Genomic DNA, 19,572 nt, shown 5'->3' with positions numbered 1-19,572 from the left:
CCTCATTTAAGGTCTTTCTGAAACGATCGTGATCCTTGAGCTTTTGTCCCTTTGGATCAAGAGAAGTTTGCTCTACCAAGTACGAATAGGTACTGACGCGAACGTGTGTTGAACTTTTGCTTCATAGGATCATGGGGAACAGTAATCGTGGGTTACAAGTTTCACCTTGTAGCTTACAATGTTTACTCTATGGCAACTTACGGGCTGTAGTTTTGAAAGATATGTTACTGTTTTCTTCTCACCATATTTCACCCACCAGATATTTTTCTCTTTTTCTTTACAAATTTACCTTCTGATCTCTATCCTAAACATCAAAGTTGTAAAGATACAGTTCATGTGTTGCTCAGAGTATTATCCCATTTGACTTTGTTTTTTACACATGTATTTTTTATTAATAAAAATTAACACCATCTACCTAGGGCTGTGTATTTATTTCCTCTCAACAAATTTTCCAAGAGGTAACCCTCTTCTATAAAGGCATCATGCCAGATTCTCTTCATGCATTTTTTTTTTTTTTTTTTCATTAGCCATACCTATCAGCATGTCTCAAGACCATGAGAGATTGATATTAATGAATCATTAAGACACAAGGCTTGGATAATATTAATGAGAGAAGGAAGACATATAATACAAATGACAAAAAATTGAATAATATAAAAGATTTTAAACATTTATTGAGAAATATTAAACCAAGTGGAGTGACAGCATATGTACATCCAATTAAAGTGAAGAAAATATGTATAACAAGTGTTAATAGGAGTAAGGAAACAAAAACAGCTGTAATTTCTACACGAACCCTTTCTTGTAAGTTGACTTGATATTTAAACATAGGAAACATAGTTGGCAAATCTGGAATGTGAAAATAAGATGTGTACAGACAGGGTGTTGTGTTCAGTTCAAACTGTGAAGTGGATGTCTTGTTATTTCAACAAGTGTGATAGACAAAATAGGGGGAAAAGACAAGATACCTAGCAAAGGCCCATTGAGACCTATGCACTCATAAAATAGAAAGTAAAAAAAAAAAATCTGCTGTGAGCTGAACAAAGTGATCTGAGGAATGGACCCCAGGTCCTGGAGGTGTCAAAAGTGAAGAGAGAACAATAAGAAGGTAAAATGAATTTTAAAAATTGCCGCCGGGACAGCTATCTCACGTCGTCCGAGCTCATCTCAGCCCTGTTCATAAACACACCCTTATAGACAATTGAGGATTGAGGGAGCTGTAGCTGGTTGAATATGAATTCCCAACGAAAAAGTCTAGGCATAAAGGTCCGATAAGTCCTTAGGAGGGAAAAGGCAGTTTATCTCACAAAAAAAGGAGTTCAGAGTTTGCCTTTTTTTAATTAAATTACTTTCCTTATCCTATACTCTATAGGAAGGAAAGTAATCTAAGCGGGTCAAATTTTATTTATGTAGTGTCAAAAGCTTTGATTAAAGAACTCATCTTCTTCCTAAAGCTTTGCACAAATCAGTATCTTTTTTTCTATCTAGCTGAAGAGCGAGAGGTCTACAGTTCACTGACCTCTTACCAATTTACTGCCCGCAGCAAATCGAGTCTCTAGAAAGGGAAGTGGGAGAGGAAAGCCTGAAGCTGGAGGAGGAGAAGAAAAATCATGAGGAAGAACTAAGAACCAATCAGGAGCGGGCACAGACGAGACAAAATTCTGCCGAGACCAGGATTCGAACCTGGGTTACTGCGGCCACAACGCAGGGTCCTAACCACTAGACGATCTCGGCTGGTGATAGCTGGAGGCGATTATTGTTCTTATAAGGAGAAGAAAATGGACTCAGGTTCTGGTCAGGACAGAAATGGGGAAAGTGTACTACAACAGTAGTCACTCGTGACTAGGTCAAGCGGAACTGAAATAAACGTTATTGATTTGAATTGATAACCAACGGTTCCAGTACGTTAAATGCATCAGGTTCAGATGGACCACTGAATTAAAGCAACGATGTGCGTGGTTGGTATCTGGACGGGTGACCGTGTGGGACGTTACGTGTTGCCGACTTTTACGGGATGCATTCAACCTCCAAAGAGTCTTATAGACAATTGAGGATTGAGGAGCTGTAGCTGGTTGAATATGAATTCCCAACGAAAAAGTCTAGGCATAAAGGTCCGATAAGTCCTTAGGAGGGAAAAGGCAGTTTATCTTACAAAAAAAGGAGTTCAGAGTTTGTCTTTTTTAATTAAATTACTTTCCTTATCCTATACTCTATAGGAAGGAAAGTAATCTAAGCGGGTCAAATTTTATTTATGTAGTGTCAAAAACTTTGATTAAAAAACTCATCTTCTTCCTAAAGCTTTGCACAAATCAGTATCTTTTTTTTCTATCTAGCTGAAGAGCGAGAGGATCTTCTCCATGTTGATCATTACAGTTTTGGCATTCTCAAACACCCATGTTGACTCTTCCAATTTGATTTCATGTTCTAGTTCTCCATCGATAATGGGTGTCTGGTGCCTCACTGCAGCAGGTGGAGAAACAACTGTTCGATCTAAAACACGAGGTAAGTTAAGTGGCAGAGAGTGTCTGAGAAATCAATCTCGTCCCTGCTTCATTTGTCCCTGATCTTATTTTGATTCGTTCAAATAGATCAAGTGTAGATGTAATCTAAAAAAAAAAAAAAAACTGCAGCAGGTGGAGAAACAACTGTTCGATCTAAAACACGAGGTAAGTTAAGTGGCAGAGAGTGTCTGAGAAATCAATCTTGTCCCTGTTTCATTGTCTCTCTGGGGACTTTAAATTGTATCGCTGGGGGACGTTAAACAGGGAGTAGACCAGCCATTTCAGGGTGTTGTTCCATGAACTTCTTGAGGACATCCTGCTTTTTCTGCTCATCAGAAGTGGGTAGACCCATTTCTTTTTGCCGCTGATCGGCTGTAGCTGGTTGAATATGAATTCCCAACGAAAAAGTCTAGGCATAAAGGTCCGATAAGTCCTTAGGAGGGAAAAGGCAGTTTATCTCACAAAAAAAGGAGTTCAGAGTTTGCCTTTTTTTAATTAAATTACTTTCCTTATCCTATACTCTATACTCTATAGGAAGGAAAGTAATCTAAGCGGGTCAAATTTTATTTATGTAGTGTCAAAAGCTTTGATTAAAGAACTCATCTTCTTCCTAAAGCTTTGCACAAATCAGTATCTTTTTTTCTATCTAGCTGAAGAGCGAGAGGTCTACAGTTCACTGACCTCTTACCAATTTACTGCCCGCAGCAAATCGAGTCTCTAGAAAGTTCTGCAGTAGGCATTTTGAAGATGTTCCACTGATCTTTTTGAGTAGAAACTTGTGTTAATCAACCAGCAATAGAGGAAAACTCACTACCACTAGGCCGACAGAAATGCCAAAAGAAAAGCAGATTCGGGAAAACTTTCTGGAAATTTTGGGAAAAATCGAAAAATGGTGTCAAAGCACAAATGTGATTCAGAAAACATTCTGCAGTAGGCATTTTGAAGATGTTCCACTGATCTTTTTGAGTAGAAACTTGTGTTAATCAACCAGCAATAGAGGAAAACTCACTAGGCCGACAGAAATGCCAAAAGAAAAGCAGATTCGGGAAAACTTTCTGGAAATTTTGGGAAAACTGAGAAAACTCGAAAAAATGGAAAAGGAAAACACAAATGTGATTCAGAAAACAAAAAACACTTTTGTTTACGAATAGAAAGCGATTTTTTTCAGCGGATCAAATGATTACTAAAAACGATCAACCAATGAAAAGCGATTATAGTTTGTAACCAAATGTATTCATTGGTTGATCAATTTTGATCATGTCGCACTATCCTCTTCTGTCTACCTCCTGGCCCAATGTGTTTATGTTGTCATGACAACGGTAAACATTTTTTTTGAAAAGTTGTAAAAAGATTTTTGGTCGTATCTGCCTTTCCTTGACTAAAAAAGTTTTAAAATAATCCATTTAAATGTAGTTTTAGCAGTGAATTGCACATTGGATAATTGGATTATATTATACACGGTCTACAACTACATCAACAATTTTATAGGTATTGAAGACCATTTTTGGTCGTATCTGCCTTTCCTTGACTAAAAAAGTTTTAAAATAATCCATTTAAATGTAGTTTTAGCAGTGAATTGCACATTGGATTATACACGGTCCTCAACTACATCAACAATTTTATAGGTATTGAAGACCGCAGCAAAATGGATTCTCTTGAGGCTAAAATATTGAAAGATCTTGGATGGTCTGATGAGTTTATGATTCCTGTTGCTAACGAAGAAAATAAAAGGCTTGCATCTGAGGTAAGAAACCCATTCAACAATCAAAGGTTATCTAGTACCCACAGTCTCATGCTGAAAGAAAGACATTGTGGGTATCTGCACATGTGCAGACCTGCAGATGAAGGATTGCAATTCCACATGATCCCATACAGGATTTTGTAATCCCACATTGTAAGCCCAAGTGCAGTTGTTGCTAACGAAGAAAATAAAAGGCTTGCATCTGAGGTAAGAAACCCATTCAACAATCAAAGGTTATCTAGTACCTACCCACAGTCTCATGCTGAAAGAAAGATATTGTGATTGTGGGTATCTGCACATGTGCAGACCTGCAGATGAAGGATTGCAATCCCACATGATCCCATGCAAGATTTTGTAATCCCACATTGTAAGCCCAAGTGCAGCTCCTCACTGCATAGCTTTGCCACCTCCCTGGAGGTGTTTGTCAAAACTCTGGCCGAGAATACGGGCGTCAAATCCAACGAGGTGATATCCAAGCTGTACTCTGCGCACAATGAGGGCAAGAAGACGTACGGATTTGATATCAATGTAAGTTTTTCTGTGGTAGCTGTCTGGCTCGGGGACTTTAACAAGGGAGTAGACCAGATCAGTCTCAAGTGCAGCGCCATGGAAAATAGACTAACATTAGATAGTAGAGAAGTGGTCTGTCCCTCAAATGACTCAACCATCAATCCCAACTCCTCACACATTTTACTCAAAATGCCTACATGGATTTTTTTTAGAGTACCTATAGAGTGAGCATTTGTTGAAATTCTAGATTCTAGGGTACCTTCCACTAATAGGAACTTGCACTATTTTGTTGTAGGTTTTAATCTCCAGCCCTATTCCACAGAGGTCCTCTCACTCCAAAAATATTGCCTTTCTCTCTTCTTGTACAGCAAAAATTGACAAATGACCTCTACTTAATAACAATTCCATTCCTTTCTTTTTTTCAGATCAGAGACCTGATTCAAAAGAAAGCTGAACTGTTAACCAAAACAAATGATCAAGACTTGAAAAGAAATGAAATTAACACGCGGGAGATTGTAGCTAATGAAGCCAAACTGTGTCAACTGTTGAGAGAAGAGAACAAAACTCTGGAACTTCTCAGCAAACAAGGTAATAGGCCTGTCAGCCTAGTTGGCGAGGTCGCAGGTTCAAATCCCGCCCGGGCCGGACTTTATCCTAAACAGATAAGTTACGTTCTCGGAATGGCTGGCTTTCTCCAGTCCTGTCCTTCTCAAGAGAATTTTTTTTTTTTAGAACACCTTTTTAAATTTCATTTGAATATACAGGAACTGCTCATTGTTTTGCAAAGTCCCTAACTTAAGACTAAGTTCATACGTTCATACAAGATAATTTTAACTAGAAAACAAACAGGTAAGATGTCCCCTAGAAAGTATAGGGCGTATCACCATACAAATTTGACCCTCCGATCCTTACGAGATATAATTAGGTACAGTGAGATAAAAGTCAATCACAAAACATAAATAATAATTATGAGTACGCCTTGCTATACATTTTACAGCTTTTCTTACTAACAATGGTTTCATCGATATCATTATTCCATTGTGATTAAAATGAGGTACCCACTCAACCTATCTATGTTGGTGGATAAAATTGATAATTCTATCGATCTATTCCATTCTACAGGAGATCTGCTACACAAGCATAGAAAAGAAAAGTGCAGACTTGCAGAGTATTAGTTATCATTTTATCTTTATTCATATGGAACTTCACAAAGTTACTGAGTCCTCCATCAAGAAAAGAATAGTGTTTAAGAGGTTTGATAGAGGGCAGTCTCTGCACTCTGTGTATTTCTTATGGTGGAGATTTTAGCGATCAAAAATTGATCATATCTCAGGATCGGTTTAGATTTTCGCAAGATCCTTTCTTATTCCACACCTAGACCATAAAAGGAATATTCCTACCAAATTTCAGCTTTCTAGGTGTTGTGGTTCAGGAGATAGAGGGATCAGTGTGTGAATGTGAAATGTGAATGAATTGGATCTTGATTTTATAATATAAGATTTTTTATTCTAGGAAATCTAGGAATTTGATTTGGCCTCTTCTACAGTTTGTAAGGGAATCTCGTGCATTTTGCGACTGGACAGTCTAGTCGCAGTTGTTTCGGACCATATTAATTTCTCATGGATTATTGATTTGAACAATGAAATACTGAAATATAGAAGAAAATAAAAATAAAGAAGGAAGAACGTAGAGAGTTACTGAAGCGTGGATATTTAACGTGTATTCGAATATTAATTTGGTTTAGATAGGTACCAGGAAAGAATCAACATTCAGTTTTTCAGTAGCTTATTAATAGCTTATCGACATAGCTTACAATTATCCACAGCCTGTTTGACTAAATATGTTCCATCTCACATGTTTCGTGATTTGTAAAATAAAATACAAAGTGCGTGCCCAAACATCCACACAAGAGAGTATCTACGGGTTCAATTCCAGCCAAGGTATGGAATTTTATCCCCGAACTTGTTTGGGACTTTAATTACAATGATGGTAGCCTTTAGTCCTATTCAATAACTTAGGTAGTTACTTTAAAATTATTAAATGAGAACTTTCGTTTCGTCCTACTTTTTAAATTAATTAGGAAAGGCAACTTCAGTAGTAAGTCAGACCAAGCTTACGCGCCAGAGCTCCCGGGAACGATGCCCAGCAAAGAGTTTTTCGTATACTTGATTTTCGGATCAAAATTAACTTGTAAAGAAACATGATGTACATCTATCATCCTACGGCTGCAAGCTTCCTCCACTCCTAAATTGAACCTAGCATATCTCGTTTTTCATTTCTGTACCCAGCAAAGTATTACTCATAGTTGATGGAACAAATATATGGAGCGGTCATTATCGCATATGGTGCTAAGGTGGAGGTCATCCTATAGAATGTAACAGAAAAGAAAAGTGCAGACTTGCAGAGTATTAGTTATCATTTTATCTTTATTCATATGGAACTTCACAAAGTTACTGAGTCCTCCATCCATCAAGAAAAGAATAGTGTTTTTTTAAGAGGTTTGATAGAGGGAACTGTAACAGAGATTTTATAGTCCCAAAATCGAAGAAAAAAGGAGGACAAGATGGGAGAAAGCCAGCCTTTCCAAGGACGAACCTTATCTGTTTAGAGTTTAGGATGAAGTTTTTCCCGGTTGAAGATCGAACCCGCGACTTAACGCTTACAACTTACCTTGGTTGGTAGCGCGTCTGCCTTATAAGCGCTTGGTCGCGGTTTAGATTCCCGCCCGGGGCGGATTTTATGCTGAACGGATAAACTTCGTTCTCGGAACGACTGGCTTTCTCCTATCCTGTCTTTTTTCTCTCTTCGATTTCGGGACAAGAAGACCTTAGCAGTTACAGTTCCCTCTATCAAACCTCTTGAAAAAAAAACTCGTTTGTTACAACCTGTAGGTACCTCCGAAAGATTTACCGCAAACAGTCAAACCACAATGGGTATTTCTTTCACACTTGGGTGTTCTCATGCCAATCTCAGCAAATATGTGGTAATTAGCACCTTCCCAGTTTGGAGAAATGCGAAGCTTGAGATCCGGGGGATTCTATGCGAGGTCAATGCCCTTCCTGCGGCTACCAGTCGACTTTGAACGAAAGTTGATACACTTTAGCTCTGATTGACGAGTATTTTTAGATTCTTAATCTTCTTCTTAGTGCTTCGACATGAAAATAATACCCCGGCATACGTATTGTGGTTATGATTATACCTTCTACCTGGTTTGTGGTTATTATTATACCTTCTTAAGTAGGAACAGTTATGTGCTGAAGTTTGGGGCCCTAGCTTTGTACTTTAGCTTTTAGTTTTTACCTATAGCTTATGGTCCTGGAGTCAATCTAATGATCTCTTGGGTGGATTGTTTACTAATTAAAGAATTTTGCTTCATAATTATCCTCCAAAACTCTAAACGTACAGATTAGCAACCGAGTTTTTTTTTCTTTAAGTGGTACCTTACCGAATCTACTGCACAATCTCTTCAGTTGTGTCCACACCCTGTCGACCGAATCGATGGTCGATTTACGTCGACTGAAACCGTACGCTACCTCGACAAAATAGATTCACCTAGTCGATCGACTACGTGTGGACACAGCTTTCCACCCAACTACTATGAAATATGGACATTTTGATTGTACATGAAAACTACTATGATTGTCTTCGTATGTTTTACCTCCTGATGGCCTTTGTTTTACAGATTCTAGCTGAGAGCAGGCCTGGTCGAAACATAGCATTCTCTCCGTACGGTCTAGCGTCAGTGTCCATGCTGCTGTATGAAGGTGCAAGTGGTACCTCTGCCCTACAACTGAGTCAGGCCCTGCAGCTACCTTACGATGCTGTGTATGCACGGGTGGGATTTCGAGACCTGTACCGACATTTGAGGGTAAGTGCTTTTCCACACAGCCGAGAAAAATTGCCACTTTTGTCACTGGCAAGCTATCGACGTTCGTCGATCCACATCGAACCGACATCGATCGATGTTGATCAACGGCCATCGAACTGTGTGTGGACGGACACAGATTCAGAAATAAAAATTGTTTTAGAAATCCATCAGAAATATAGGTTCCCGGTATCGAGTTCCCCCCCCCCCTCAAAAATTGCCTTTTTTACTAGAGATGAAATATTATTATTTTTGTCTGTGGTTTTTTTTTACTATCATTATTATTATTTATTTATTTTTATTTTTATTTATTTATTTTTTTTAAGAATGTTTATTTATTCAATAACAAACAAGTACTATAAGTCACTCCACAAGACCACCAGGTGACCGTTTAGAAGTGACCCATGGACTTAACATTGAACTCAAGCTCGTTGTCTCTCCTACAGACGTATTTCATGAGCGACGGATTTCTCAAAGGTCTCATGTTGAGTCGCGAGAACATCTGCATCCGGGCGAACTACATGAAAGTTTTGACATTCTACGGGTTCGATCTACCGGACCACACGAGTGTGGAGCCGTGTGACTCGCACAGTACAGCCACTACAACCACCTCTACAACTCAGAGGTCTACAAGCACCTCTACAACTATTGCAACAACTAGTGGGTCTACAACTAGTGGCTTCACAACTGAGGGTTCTACGAGTGCGAGCTATACAGCTAAGGTTCCCGACACGACAACTGTAGGCTCGGGGATGGAAAATAAAGGTACTCAGTAGCGCCCAAAGATTTCCACAAACCTGTAACTTTTTTCTATATACGTCCTTCCTTTATAAAAAGGTATAGTGGACGGAATATGATATTCGCTTTGGTGTCTGTCTCTGTGTCTGTTCCGATAGAAGGACTTATCCAAACCTGGTCGACCTATACATATGTATATCAAATTAAAAGTCTTTTTATTTCCCTCGCAGCAAATCGAATCTCTAGAACTTTTTTCTATCTAGCTGAAGAGCGAGAGGTCTACAGTTCACTGACCTCTTACCAATTTACTGCCCGCAGCAAATCGAGTCTCTAGAAAAGGAAGTGGGAGAGGAAAGCCTGAAGCTGGAGGAGGAGAAGAAAAATCATGAGGAAGAACTGAGAACCAATCAGGAGCGGGCACAGACGAGACAGTACTATTTCAACCAGTGTAATGGATTACGTGCCTCACTGCAGCAGGTGGAGAAACAACTGTTCGATCTAAAACACGAGGTAAGTTAAGTGGCAGAGAGTGTCTGAGAAATCAATCTTGTCCCTGCTTCATTGTCTCTCTGGGGACTTTAAATTGTATCGCTGGGGGACGTTAAACAGGGAGTAGACCAGCTTAGTCTGGCTGGGGGACTTTAAACAAGGAGTAGACCAGCCTGAATTTCCCTTGCTAAAGAAATAGCAAAGAGAAGAGAATGCAATGGAAGAGAATGCCTAAGGGCCCTAAGGCATTAATCCCACCCCTTAGTTGAGTAGACCAGCTTAGTCTAGCTGGGGGACTTTAAACAAGGAGTAGACCAGCCTGAATTTCCCTTGCTAAAGAAATAGCAAAGAGAAGAAAATACAATGGAAGAGAATGCCTAAGGCATTAATCTCACCCCTTTGTTGGAATATTTTGTATATAGTTTATTTTATTATTTATTTCATTTCTTAGTAGACCAGCTTAGTCTAGCTGGGGGACTTTAAACAAGGAGTAGACCAGCCTGAATTTCCCTTGCTAAAGAAATAGCAAAGAGAAGAGAATACAATGGAAGAGAATGCCTAAGGCATTAATCCCACCCCTTAGTTGGAATATTTTGTATATAGTTTATTTTATTATTTATTTCATTTCCTTTTTTATCATTATTAATCTATTGTTTTGTTATTCCTCTCCTGTTTTGTTTATCTCATTGTTTTGTATATATTTATTGTACCTATACCTTTGTAAATATTCCAAATAAAAAAGTGTTAAATAATAATAATAAGGGCATCCACTCGTAAAATTTATAGCCAAAACCAAATGTGAGCTCAAAGAAATCACCTTAGTTAGGGCTGATTGAGAGGCTGACGAAAAACGCCGACCCCGTCTGAACACGGGAAAAGGCGAAGAAGAAGATCTGGATGGAAATCTCTGTAACTTTTATTTTTCGAATTACCTATAAAATCACCTTAGTTAGGGCTGATTGAGAGGCTGACGAAAAACGCCGACCCCGTCTGAACACGGGAAAAGGCGAAGAAGAAGATCTGGACGGAAGTCTTTGTAACTTTTATTTTTCGAATTACCTATGTTTAATCCTCAATAACCTACCTATTGTTTCAGAAAAGATATCTCCGCACGCATCTCCTAGAGCTTGAGAACGACAAACAAGTGCACAAGTGTCACATTCGAAACCTCCAAGCTCAAATCAAAGACAAATCCAATCGACTGAGCGCATTGCAACAGAAGAGGGAGGACCTGAAACACAAGCTGGACAATATCGATTCGGAAGTGAAGACCACGGACGAAACAGTGAAACAGCTGAATAGTCTACTCAAGCAAGTGCACAAGTGTCACATTCGAAACCTCCAAGCTCAAATCAAAGACAAATCCAATCGACTGAGCGCATTGCAACAGAAGAGGGAGGGCCTGAAACACAAGCTGGACAACATCGATTCGGAAGTGAAGACCACGGACGAAACAGTGAAACAGCTGAATAGTTTACTCAAGGTGGGTGTAGAAACTCGCCTCTAGGGCTCAGTCATCGGAAAAAAGATAACTAATTACTCAATGTTCATCAATTCGTGTTAATAGAGAGTTTTTGCAACATTTGTCTGCAAATACGCTTCAGTTAAGGGGACGCTAATTTTGTTTGCAAAAACTCGCTAATATAGGCCGGTCGGCGCGGCGCGGCACTTCGAACTCTTGACGTTTGCGCGCCTCCCGGCATGCTTGATAAATAGTAATAATAATTGTAAAAGACTACGAAGATAGCCCTGTGGCCTGTGGTGTTTGGGACAGTACATGCTGTCTCTTTTAGGTACACTGAAATTGGTCATAACTCGAAATTCCCTCCGACTTTCAATAAGTTGAACTTCCGTTTCATTGCCTTTTTAAAGTCCGCCTTTTAAACATCACCCAGCCTGAGTGGGGGGGGGCTGGAAAAACCTATCCGCGCGCAACGTTGCTAAACTTTAGTGATACTGGTTCATTCAAGGTTTTATCGTCGCTTATCCAGGTACGTTCAATATATTTGGTCTACGAAGATAGCCCTGTGGCCTGTGGTGTTTAGGACAGTACATACTGTCTCTTTTAGGTACACTGAAATTGGTCATAACTCGAAATTCCCTCCGACTTTCAATAAGTTAAACTTCCATTTCATTGCCTTTTTAAAGTTTTTAAGCCCATGTTTGTTGCCAAACTAACGTCACACTCACATGATCTATTGTTTTTCTCGTTTCACAATCAAGGAGTTGTGTGCTCTGGAAGAAATACAGTCCGAGGTCAGTGACCTTACGAACGACATCAAAACTCTGGAGGATAATCTGGCATGGCTTATGGACAGCGAGTTGTAAAAGAAAAAAAAAATATCAAAATTAAAACACAAACACACTTCCTAAATAGAAATGAAGTCGATTTCTAGGGTATTATGGTCACTACACTCGTCTTACTTGCGGGAGACCCGGGTTCTATTCCCGACGAGGTCGAAAAATTGTAACTCCTAAAAATTGATTCTGTGACTTTCTTTATGAAGCTCAGACCCCAACTAGGCATAAATTGTGTCATAATTGGTTTTTATGTGTTTTTCAGAATGAAAGGAACACGCAGTCCAATTTGATCAAAGAAATCGAGAAGCTATCCAGACACTTGAGTGCTAAAGCTTTGGAAACTGCCTCGTTGAGGAGTCAATATGAAATTAACACGCGGGAGATTGTAGCTAATGAAGCCAAACTGTGTCAACTGTTGAGAGAAGAGAACAAAACTCTGGAACTTCTCAGTAAACAAGGTAATAAGCTTGTCAGCCTAGTTAGCGAGGTCGCAGGTTCAAATCCCGCCCGGGGCGGACTTTATCCTAAACAGATAAGTTACGTTCTCGGAGCGGCTGACTTTCTCCAGTCTTGTCCTCCCCAAGAGAGAGAGAAAAAAAAATTGGATCGATTGCAATACTTTCATTACTAGTATAGCTCGCTATACTGTAGTAATAGAAAGTAAAAAGAGAGAGAGAGAGAATGTTTATTTAAAAAATACCGAGACATTACATAGCTTTTCTAATGCTATACCTAATACCCAGGTCAACCTCGGATTGAACTCAATCCTGAGACAATCCACGGTGGTAAAACTCGACCTAAGTGACAAGGGTACGTTTAGATATCATTATACCATTCTGATTAAAATTGGGGATAATTTTGGTTTTTCTTAGAGATTACTTCATAGAACCGCTTTCGCATTTCGTATTGCTTCAAGGAAAATTAGGTGATTTTGCTAGATTAAATCGATAATTCTATCTATTCTATCGTACAGGAGATCTGCTACACAAGCATAGCTGTCAGCTGGAATCCATTCAGAAGCAAATCCTGAATATTCAAGGTACAACCCACGGTAGTAAAATTCGACCTAAGTGACAAGGGTACGATAGATATCATTATACCATTCTGATTAAAATTGGGGATAATTTTGGTTTTTCTTAAAGATTACTTCATAGAACGGCTTTCGCATTTCGTATTACTTCAAGGAAAATTAGGTGATTTTGCTAGATAAAATCGATAATTCTATCTATTCTATCGTACAGGAGATCTGCTACACAAGCACAGCTGTCAGCTGGAATCCATTCAGAAGCAAATCCTGGGTATTCAAGGTCTCCATAGCGATGAATTCATGAAAGCCAAGACTCGAGAGCTCAATGTTCTGATTGATAAGAAGAAAGAGATTGAGAAGTGTTGGGACACAGCTAGACGGGAGAGCAAGAAAATGGATGTGAGTAGTGTGCTATTTTTTTTTTTTTTTCCTCAGGATAAAATCCGCCCCGGGCGGGAACCGAACCCGCGGCCTAGCGCTTACAAGGCAGACGCACTACCAACTAAGCTAACTAGGCTGACTAGTGTGCTATTAAAATCTTATTCATAAGAGAGTTTTTCTGTTTGTTTGTCTGTAAGAGGTTGCCGTCTAAACGGTAAGTCGTAGAAACTTGAAATTTTGTACACAGGTTCATATTTTTATGGCGGTGGTTATAGGCTAGGTTAAAATTTCCTAAAGCCAGCCGTTCGCTAGTTATTCAAGAAATTCGAAATTTTTGCCCGAAAACTGAGCGATGCAAAGCTCGCGGGTATGCCGCTAGTGATAAAATAGAATAGAATAGACCTTGGTTATCCTGCCAGAATGAGACTGAAAAGTCCCTTTACTACCACAGTCTAAACAAGTGCCTTCTAAGCCCTAGGTCGGCGGTTCGGTTCCCACCCAGGTCGAATTTTATCTTCGACAGCTGCTTTTCGTTACCTATAGGAACGGCTGACTTTCTCCTAATCTGTCCTTCTTCTCTCTTAAGATGTATCCACACATAGTCGACTGGCCTTTAGATTTTGGGACGATAAGACCTTCGTAACTCGAAAATGAAGATGAAAGAAATTTTTACGACAGACGACACCGAAGCGAATACAATAGTCCGTCCCTTATACCTTTTTATTACTATTGTATAATAATAAAGGAAGGACGGACTAAAAACTTATGTTTGATAGAAGGAACTGTAACAACGGAGAAAGCCTTTCCGAGAACAAACTTATCTATCTATTTGGGTTAAAGTTCGCACCCAGCGGGAATCGAACCCGCGACCTAGCGCTTACAAGGCAGGCGCTAACAAGCTAACTAGGCTGGCTTGTATTATTGTGCTGTGATCTGACTAGCGTTCATTTGCTTTCCGCATGATTGACCAGGCGATTCCCGATTTAGTACCTACCTATGTATTTATTTACAGGTACACTGCAAATCTCGCCATTTCTCTTATTAACCAGAATCTGATTTCCTTCTCCTTATAAGACCTATTATTGCCTCTAGCTATCACCAGCCGAGATCGTCTAGTGGTTAGGACCCTGCGTTGTGGCCGCAGTAACCCAGGTTCGAATCCTGGTCTCGGCAGAATTTTTTATGGGCTTCTTACTTACGTTTTTTTTCTCTGCCCTGGCAAAATAAATTTCTTGAACAGCTTCTACGGGCCCCCTAAGGCCTGGTGTGGCCCAAAATCTCAGATTTTTATGTTTTCCTAATTTCTTTCCAAATTTCATCAAAATCTGACAAACGAAACGGTGATATTGATTGTAGGTATATAGCTTTTGCAAAGTTGCAAATTTTTACAACTTTGCATCAGGACTGCCACTTGCCAATCTAAACATAAAGTCTATTTAAAACTTCCAACTAACTTTGTTCAATTAAGTTCAAAGTTTCCCCCCCTCTTTAATTTCAGTCTCTCTTACTGTCACTATTTAGGTGGAGATAGCTAAGACCATGCTTCAAATCAAGAAGGATCGCAACACCCTGGCTGAGCTGAAGGATAACCTGACTGTCACCAAAGTGGCTGTCGATGGCAAACAGAAGCTACTGGCCCAGCTGGAGGATAAGAATCAGGAACTGGCAGTCCAGGAGAGTCTGCTACAGTTGAGGTTGCAACAGTCGAAGAATCAGATGCTCAAACATACCAATCAGGTAGGTTATGCAAATTTCGGATTTAATTGGCTTTTTTTAATAGTTATCACAATAAATCCGTACCTCTGTTTATGAAACTAGAGGGATCGACTAGTCACAAACCCAACGGCTGATTAATAAACTTTTTTCTAGTAAACTCGAAAATACTGAGGTTAAATTTTTTTTTTTTTTTTTTAAGCAAGAAATCTTCTGGAGCAGAGAGAACGCCAGCCTAGTTAGCTTGCTTGGTAGCGCGTCTGCCTTGTAAGCGCTAGGCCGCGGATTCGATTCCCGCCTGGGGCGAATTTTATCCCAAACAGATAAGGTTCCTTCTCGGAACGGCTGGCTTTCTCCTATCCTGTCTTCATTCTCTTTTAGATTTCGGGACGATACAGTTCTTAGCAGTTACAGCTCCCTCTATCAAACCTAAAAAAAAATCTTATGGAGTAGAGATACAGCCAGCCTAGTTAGCTTGGAAGGTAGTGAGCTTACCATGGCAGTTGGTCGTGGGTGTGATTCCCGCTCAGGGCGAAATTATTCCTAACCAGATAAATTTCGTTCTCGCAACGGCTATGGCTGTCTGAGAAAAAAACTTGGCCTTAGGGGGCCCGTAGAAGCTGTTCAAGAAATTTATTTTGCCAGGGCAGAGAAAAAAAAACGTAATAAGTAGGTAGTAAGCCCATAAAAAAATTCTGCCGAGACCAGGATTCGAACCTGGGTTACTGCGGCCACAACGCAGGGTCCTAACCACTAGACGATCTCGGCCGATGATGTCTTTAGGCGATTATTGTTCTTATAAGGAGAAGAAAATGGACTCAGGTTCTGGTCAGGAGAGAAATGGGGAAAGTGTACTACAACAGTAGTCAGTCACTCGTGACTAGGTCAAGCGGAACTGAAATAAACGTTATTGATTTGAATTGATAACCAACGGTTCCAGCACGTTAAATGCATCAGGTTCAGATGGACCACTGAAGTAAATGTAAGTCGTAGAAACTTGAAATTTTGTACACAGGTTCATATTGTTATGGCGGTGGTTATAGGCTAGGTTAAAATTTCCTAAAGCCAGCAGTTCGCGATCGCGAGTTCTTCAAGAAATTCGAAATTTTTGGCCGAAAACTGAGCGATGCAAAGCTAGTGATAAAATAGAATAGAATAGACCTTGGTTATCCTGCCAGAATGAGACTGAAAAGTCCCTTTACTCCAACAGTCTAAACACGTGCCTTCTAAGCCCCGGGTCGGCGGTTCGGTTCCCACACAAGGCGAATTTTATCTTCGACAGATGCTTTTCGTTACCTACAGGAACGGCTGACTTTCTCCTATTCTGACCTTCTTCTCTCTTAAGGTGTGTCCACACATAGTCGACTGGCCTTTAGATTTTGGGACGATAAAACTTCCATAACTCAAAAATGAATTTGGAAGAAATTTTATATGAAAAAAACTTATGTTTGATAGAAGGAACTGTAACAACGGAGAAAGCCTTTCCGAGAACAAAGTTATCTATCTATTTGGGTTAAAGTTCGCACCGGGCGGAAATCGAACCCGCGACCTAGCGCTTACAAGGCAGGCGCTAACAAGCTAACTAGGCTGGCTTGTATTATTGCGCTGTGATCTGACTAGCGTTTATTTGCTTTCCGCATGATTGACCATACGATTCCCGATTTAGTACCTACCTATGTATTTATTTACGGGTACACTGCAAATCTCGCCATTTCTCTTATTAACCAGAATCTGATTTCCTTCCTTATAAGACCTATTACTGCCTCTAGCTATCACCAGCCGAGATCGTCTAGTGGTTAGGACCCTGCGTTGTGGCCGCAGTAACCCAGGTTCGAATCCTGGTCTCGGCAGAATTTTTTATGGGCTTACTACTTATTACGTTTTTTTCCCTGGCCGAATAAATTTCTTGGATTAAGCAATCTGGTTAAAATTGAAATCAATCAATCTGATTGGTTAATCAAAAAATACTCAAAGTCACTTCTTGTACCCGGCCAAAATCACAGTTTTTTTTATGTTGAACATTTTTACCAAATTTTATCAAAATCGGACAAACTGATGGTAGATTTATGGTACAGCTTTTGCAAATAATTTGTAAAGTTCCAAATTTTTACAACTCTGCATCAGGAATTCAGGACTGCCAATTGCCAATCTAAAGAAAAAAAAAGTCTATTTAAAACTTCCAACTAACTTTCTTTGATTAAGTTCTTCTTTTCTTTTTTTCATCCCGTTCTCTCTTCTTGTCTCTATTCAGGTGGAGATAGCCAAGACCATGCTTCAGATCAAGAAGGATCGCAACACCCTGGCTGAGCTGAAGGATAACCTGACCGTCACCAAAGTGGCTGTCGATGGCAAGCAGAAGCTACTGGCCCAACTGGAGGATAAGAATCAGGAACTGGCAGTCCAAGAGAGCCTGCTACAGTTGAGGTTGCAACAGTCGAAGAATCAGATGCTCAAACATACCAATCAGGTAGGTACCGTTATGCAAATTTTGGATTTAATTGGCTTTTTTTTAATAGTTATAACAATAAAGTCGTACCTCTGTTTATGAAACTAGGGGGATCGACTAGTCACAAACACAACGGCTGATTAATAAACTTTTTCTAGTAAACTCGAATATTCGGAATTAGCACTGGCATAGTAAATTTATTTAGCTCCTTAAAAGGATTCTCTGCCATCTAACTATTAGATGGCAGTAACTATTACATATAACTCTAGTATTGTCAAATTTTCTCTCCCTCTCGTTCTCCCTCCCTCTCGTTCTCCTCTCTCTCTTTGTCTGTCTCAAAAAAAAAAAATAGGATACGAACTCGCACGTTCCCGCATACCAGGCGAACGTCTTATACTACCGTCTTAATTAATACTCCCCCCATCTCCCCCACAGGTCTACTCTCTGGAGAAAGCGCGTATCGAGATGGAAAGCTCCATTCAGGCAGGGCCCCTATACATTTTTTTTTTTTTTTTTTTTTTTTCAGTGCAAGGTAGAGTGTTTTTTGGATGTTTAATACTTCAAGGAAGGAAACTGTAACAAGAAAGGTGTTATCATCCCAAAATCGAAAAGAGACGGGATAGGAGAAAACCTCCAAGACCGAACCTCATCTGTATAGGACAAAATTGCCCTGGATGGGAATCGAACCCATGACCTAGCAGGATAAAGTTTGCCCCAGATGGGAATCGAACCAGTGACTTAGCACTTACCAGGTGCGCTACCTTCCAAGCTATCTAGATTGGCTGTGTAGGTACTGATAGGAATATACATAACGCCATAAAACATCTAAGTCACAGATGTGCCATACTACTCCATAAACAATACACATTATTGTACTTACCTAAGTATACTTACCATTGTTTTGCGTATTCGTTTCTCCCAGGAGGTCATTGGCGTGAGAAGTCAGCGTTGCCTAGCAACGGAAGCAAGCTGACCAAACAACAACGGATAAAATCCGCCCCGGGTGGGAATCGAACCCGCGACCTAGCGCTTACAAGGCCTAGGCTACCGAAAATCGCTTGCTCTATGGAAAGACATTAGCTAGGGCATTGTTTAGAACTTGGAGAATTTGGGTCAGTGCTCGATAAAATCCGCCCGGTTTGTTAATCGAACCCGCGACCCTACAAGCTAAGAAGGCTGGTAATGATTCTCTTTATTCAAATCTTTCTTTCTCCTAGCCTTTTTCTATGTATAGACGGGGTCGGCGTTTTTTGTCAACCTCTCAATCAGCCCTAGATAGGGTGATTGTTTTGGGCTGACATTTGGTTTTGGCTACAACTTTTACGAGTGGATGCCCTTCGCACTCAACCTTTGCTATTTCTTTGGCAAGGGAAATTCAGGCTGGTATACTCCCTGTTTTAAGTCCCCCACCCAGACTAAGCTGGTCTACTCCCTGTTTAACGTCCCCCCAGCCAGACACGATTCTTTTTTTTTTTGAAATTCTGTTGTTATTTCTCATTTTCCAGAATGTCTACCATCGCAGCAGACTCGTACAAGTCCCATGTTTGCTATGGCAGATATCTCAAATGACCTAGGAGTATGTGCTTTACAGGTGAGTGTTCTTTATTTCTAGAATTATCTACTATTCCCGCCCCAGCGAACTTTATACTAAACAGATGAGTGTTGTGCTTTCTCCTATCCTTTTTCTCCGTTGTTAGAGTTCCCTCTATCGAACATTATTTTATTATTATTTTTTCTCGAGAATTTCTATTAATCCCTTGGAAAATAGAGGAAACAGCTTTAAAAGAGAGTCTAATGTAGCACTTGTGTTGACTGGCTCAACCATATTACCATATTTAAGCACTTTTTGATCACCTATTG

At 39.9% G+C, this 19,572-nt stretch overlaps 1 protein-coding gene and 4 non-coding genes across 5 annotated transcripts in view; 3 read left to right on the top strand and 2 right to left on the bottom strand.

Moving 5' to 3' along the window:
- Positions 1-19,281, top strand: part of LOC103509959 (coiled-coil domain-containing protein 39) — a 21,586-nt gene extending 2,305 nt beyond the window's left edge. Inside the window, exons 6-13 of the mRNA XM_026824133.1 lie at positions 9,674-9,865; positions 10,941-11,003; positions 11,175-11,327; positions 12,408-12,603; positions 13,387-13,571; positions 17,518-17,733; positions 18,148-18,200; positions 19,218-19,281. Coding sequence (XP_026679934.1) covers positions 9,674-9,865; positions 10,941-11,003; positions 11,175-11,327; positions 12,408-12,603; positions 13,387-13,571; positions 17,518-17,733; positions 18,148-18,200; positions 19,218-19,281 — 1,122 coding nt within the window. The remainder of the gene's footprint in view (positions 1-9,673; positions 9,866-10,940; positions 11,004-11,174; positions 11,328-12,407; positions 12,604-13,386; positions 13,572-17,517; positions 17,734-18,147; positions 18,201-19,217) is intronic.
- On the bottom strand, positions 1,663-1,734 carry Trnah-gug. Its single transcript has one exon. It is a non-coding gene; the product is annotated as a tRNA-His (tRNA).
- Trnah-gug lies at positions 14,655-14,726 on the top strand. Its single transcript has one exon. It is a non-coding gene; the product is annotated as a tRNA-His (tRNA).
- Positions 15,963-16,034, bottom strand: Trnah-gug. Its single transcript has one exon. It is a non-coding gene; the product is annotated as a tRNA-His (tRNA).
- Trnah-gug lies at positions 17,045-17,116 on the top strand. The gene has a single exon. It is a non-coding gene; the product is annotated as a tRNA-His (tRNA).
- Positions 19,282-19,572: the final 291 nt, after the last annotated feature.

This window comes from Diaphorina citri, unplaced genomic scaffold (genome assembly GCF_000475195.1).
Source record: "Diaphorina citri unplaced genomic scaffold, Diaci psyllid genome assembly version 1.1 scaffold546, whole genome shotgun sequence".
NCBI classification, from domain to species: Eukaryota; Metazoa; Arthropoda; class Insecta; order Hemiptera; family Psyllidae; genus Diaphorina; species Diaphorina citri.
The sequence above is the reverse complement of the archived record's forward strand: the minus strand, read 5'-3'. Positions and strand labels throughout refer to the sequence as shown.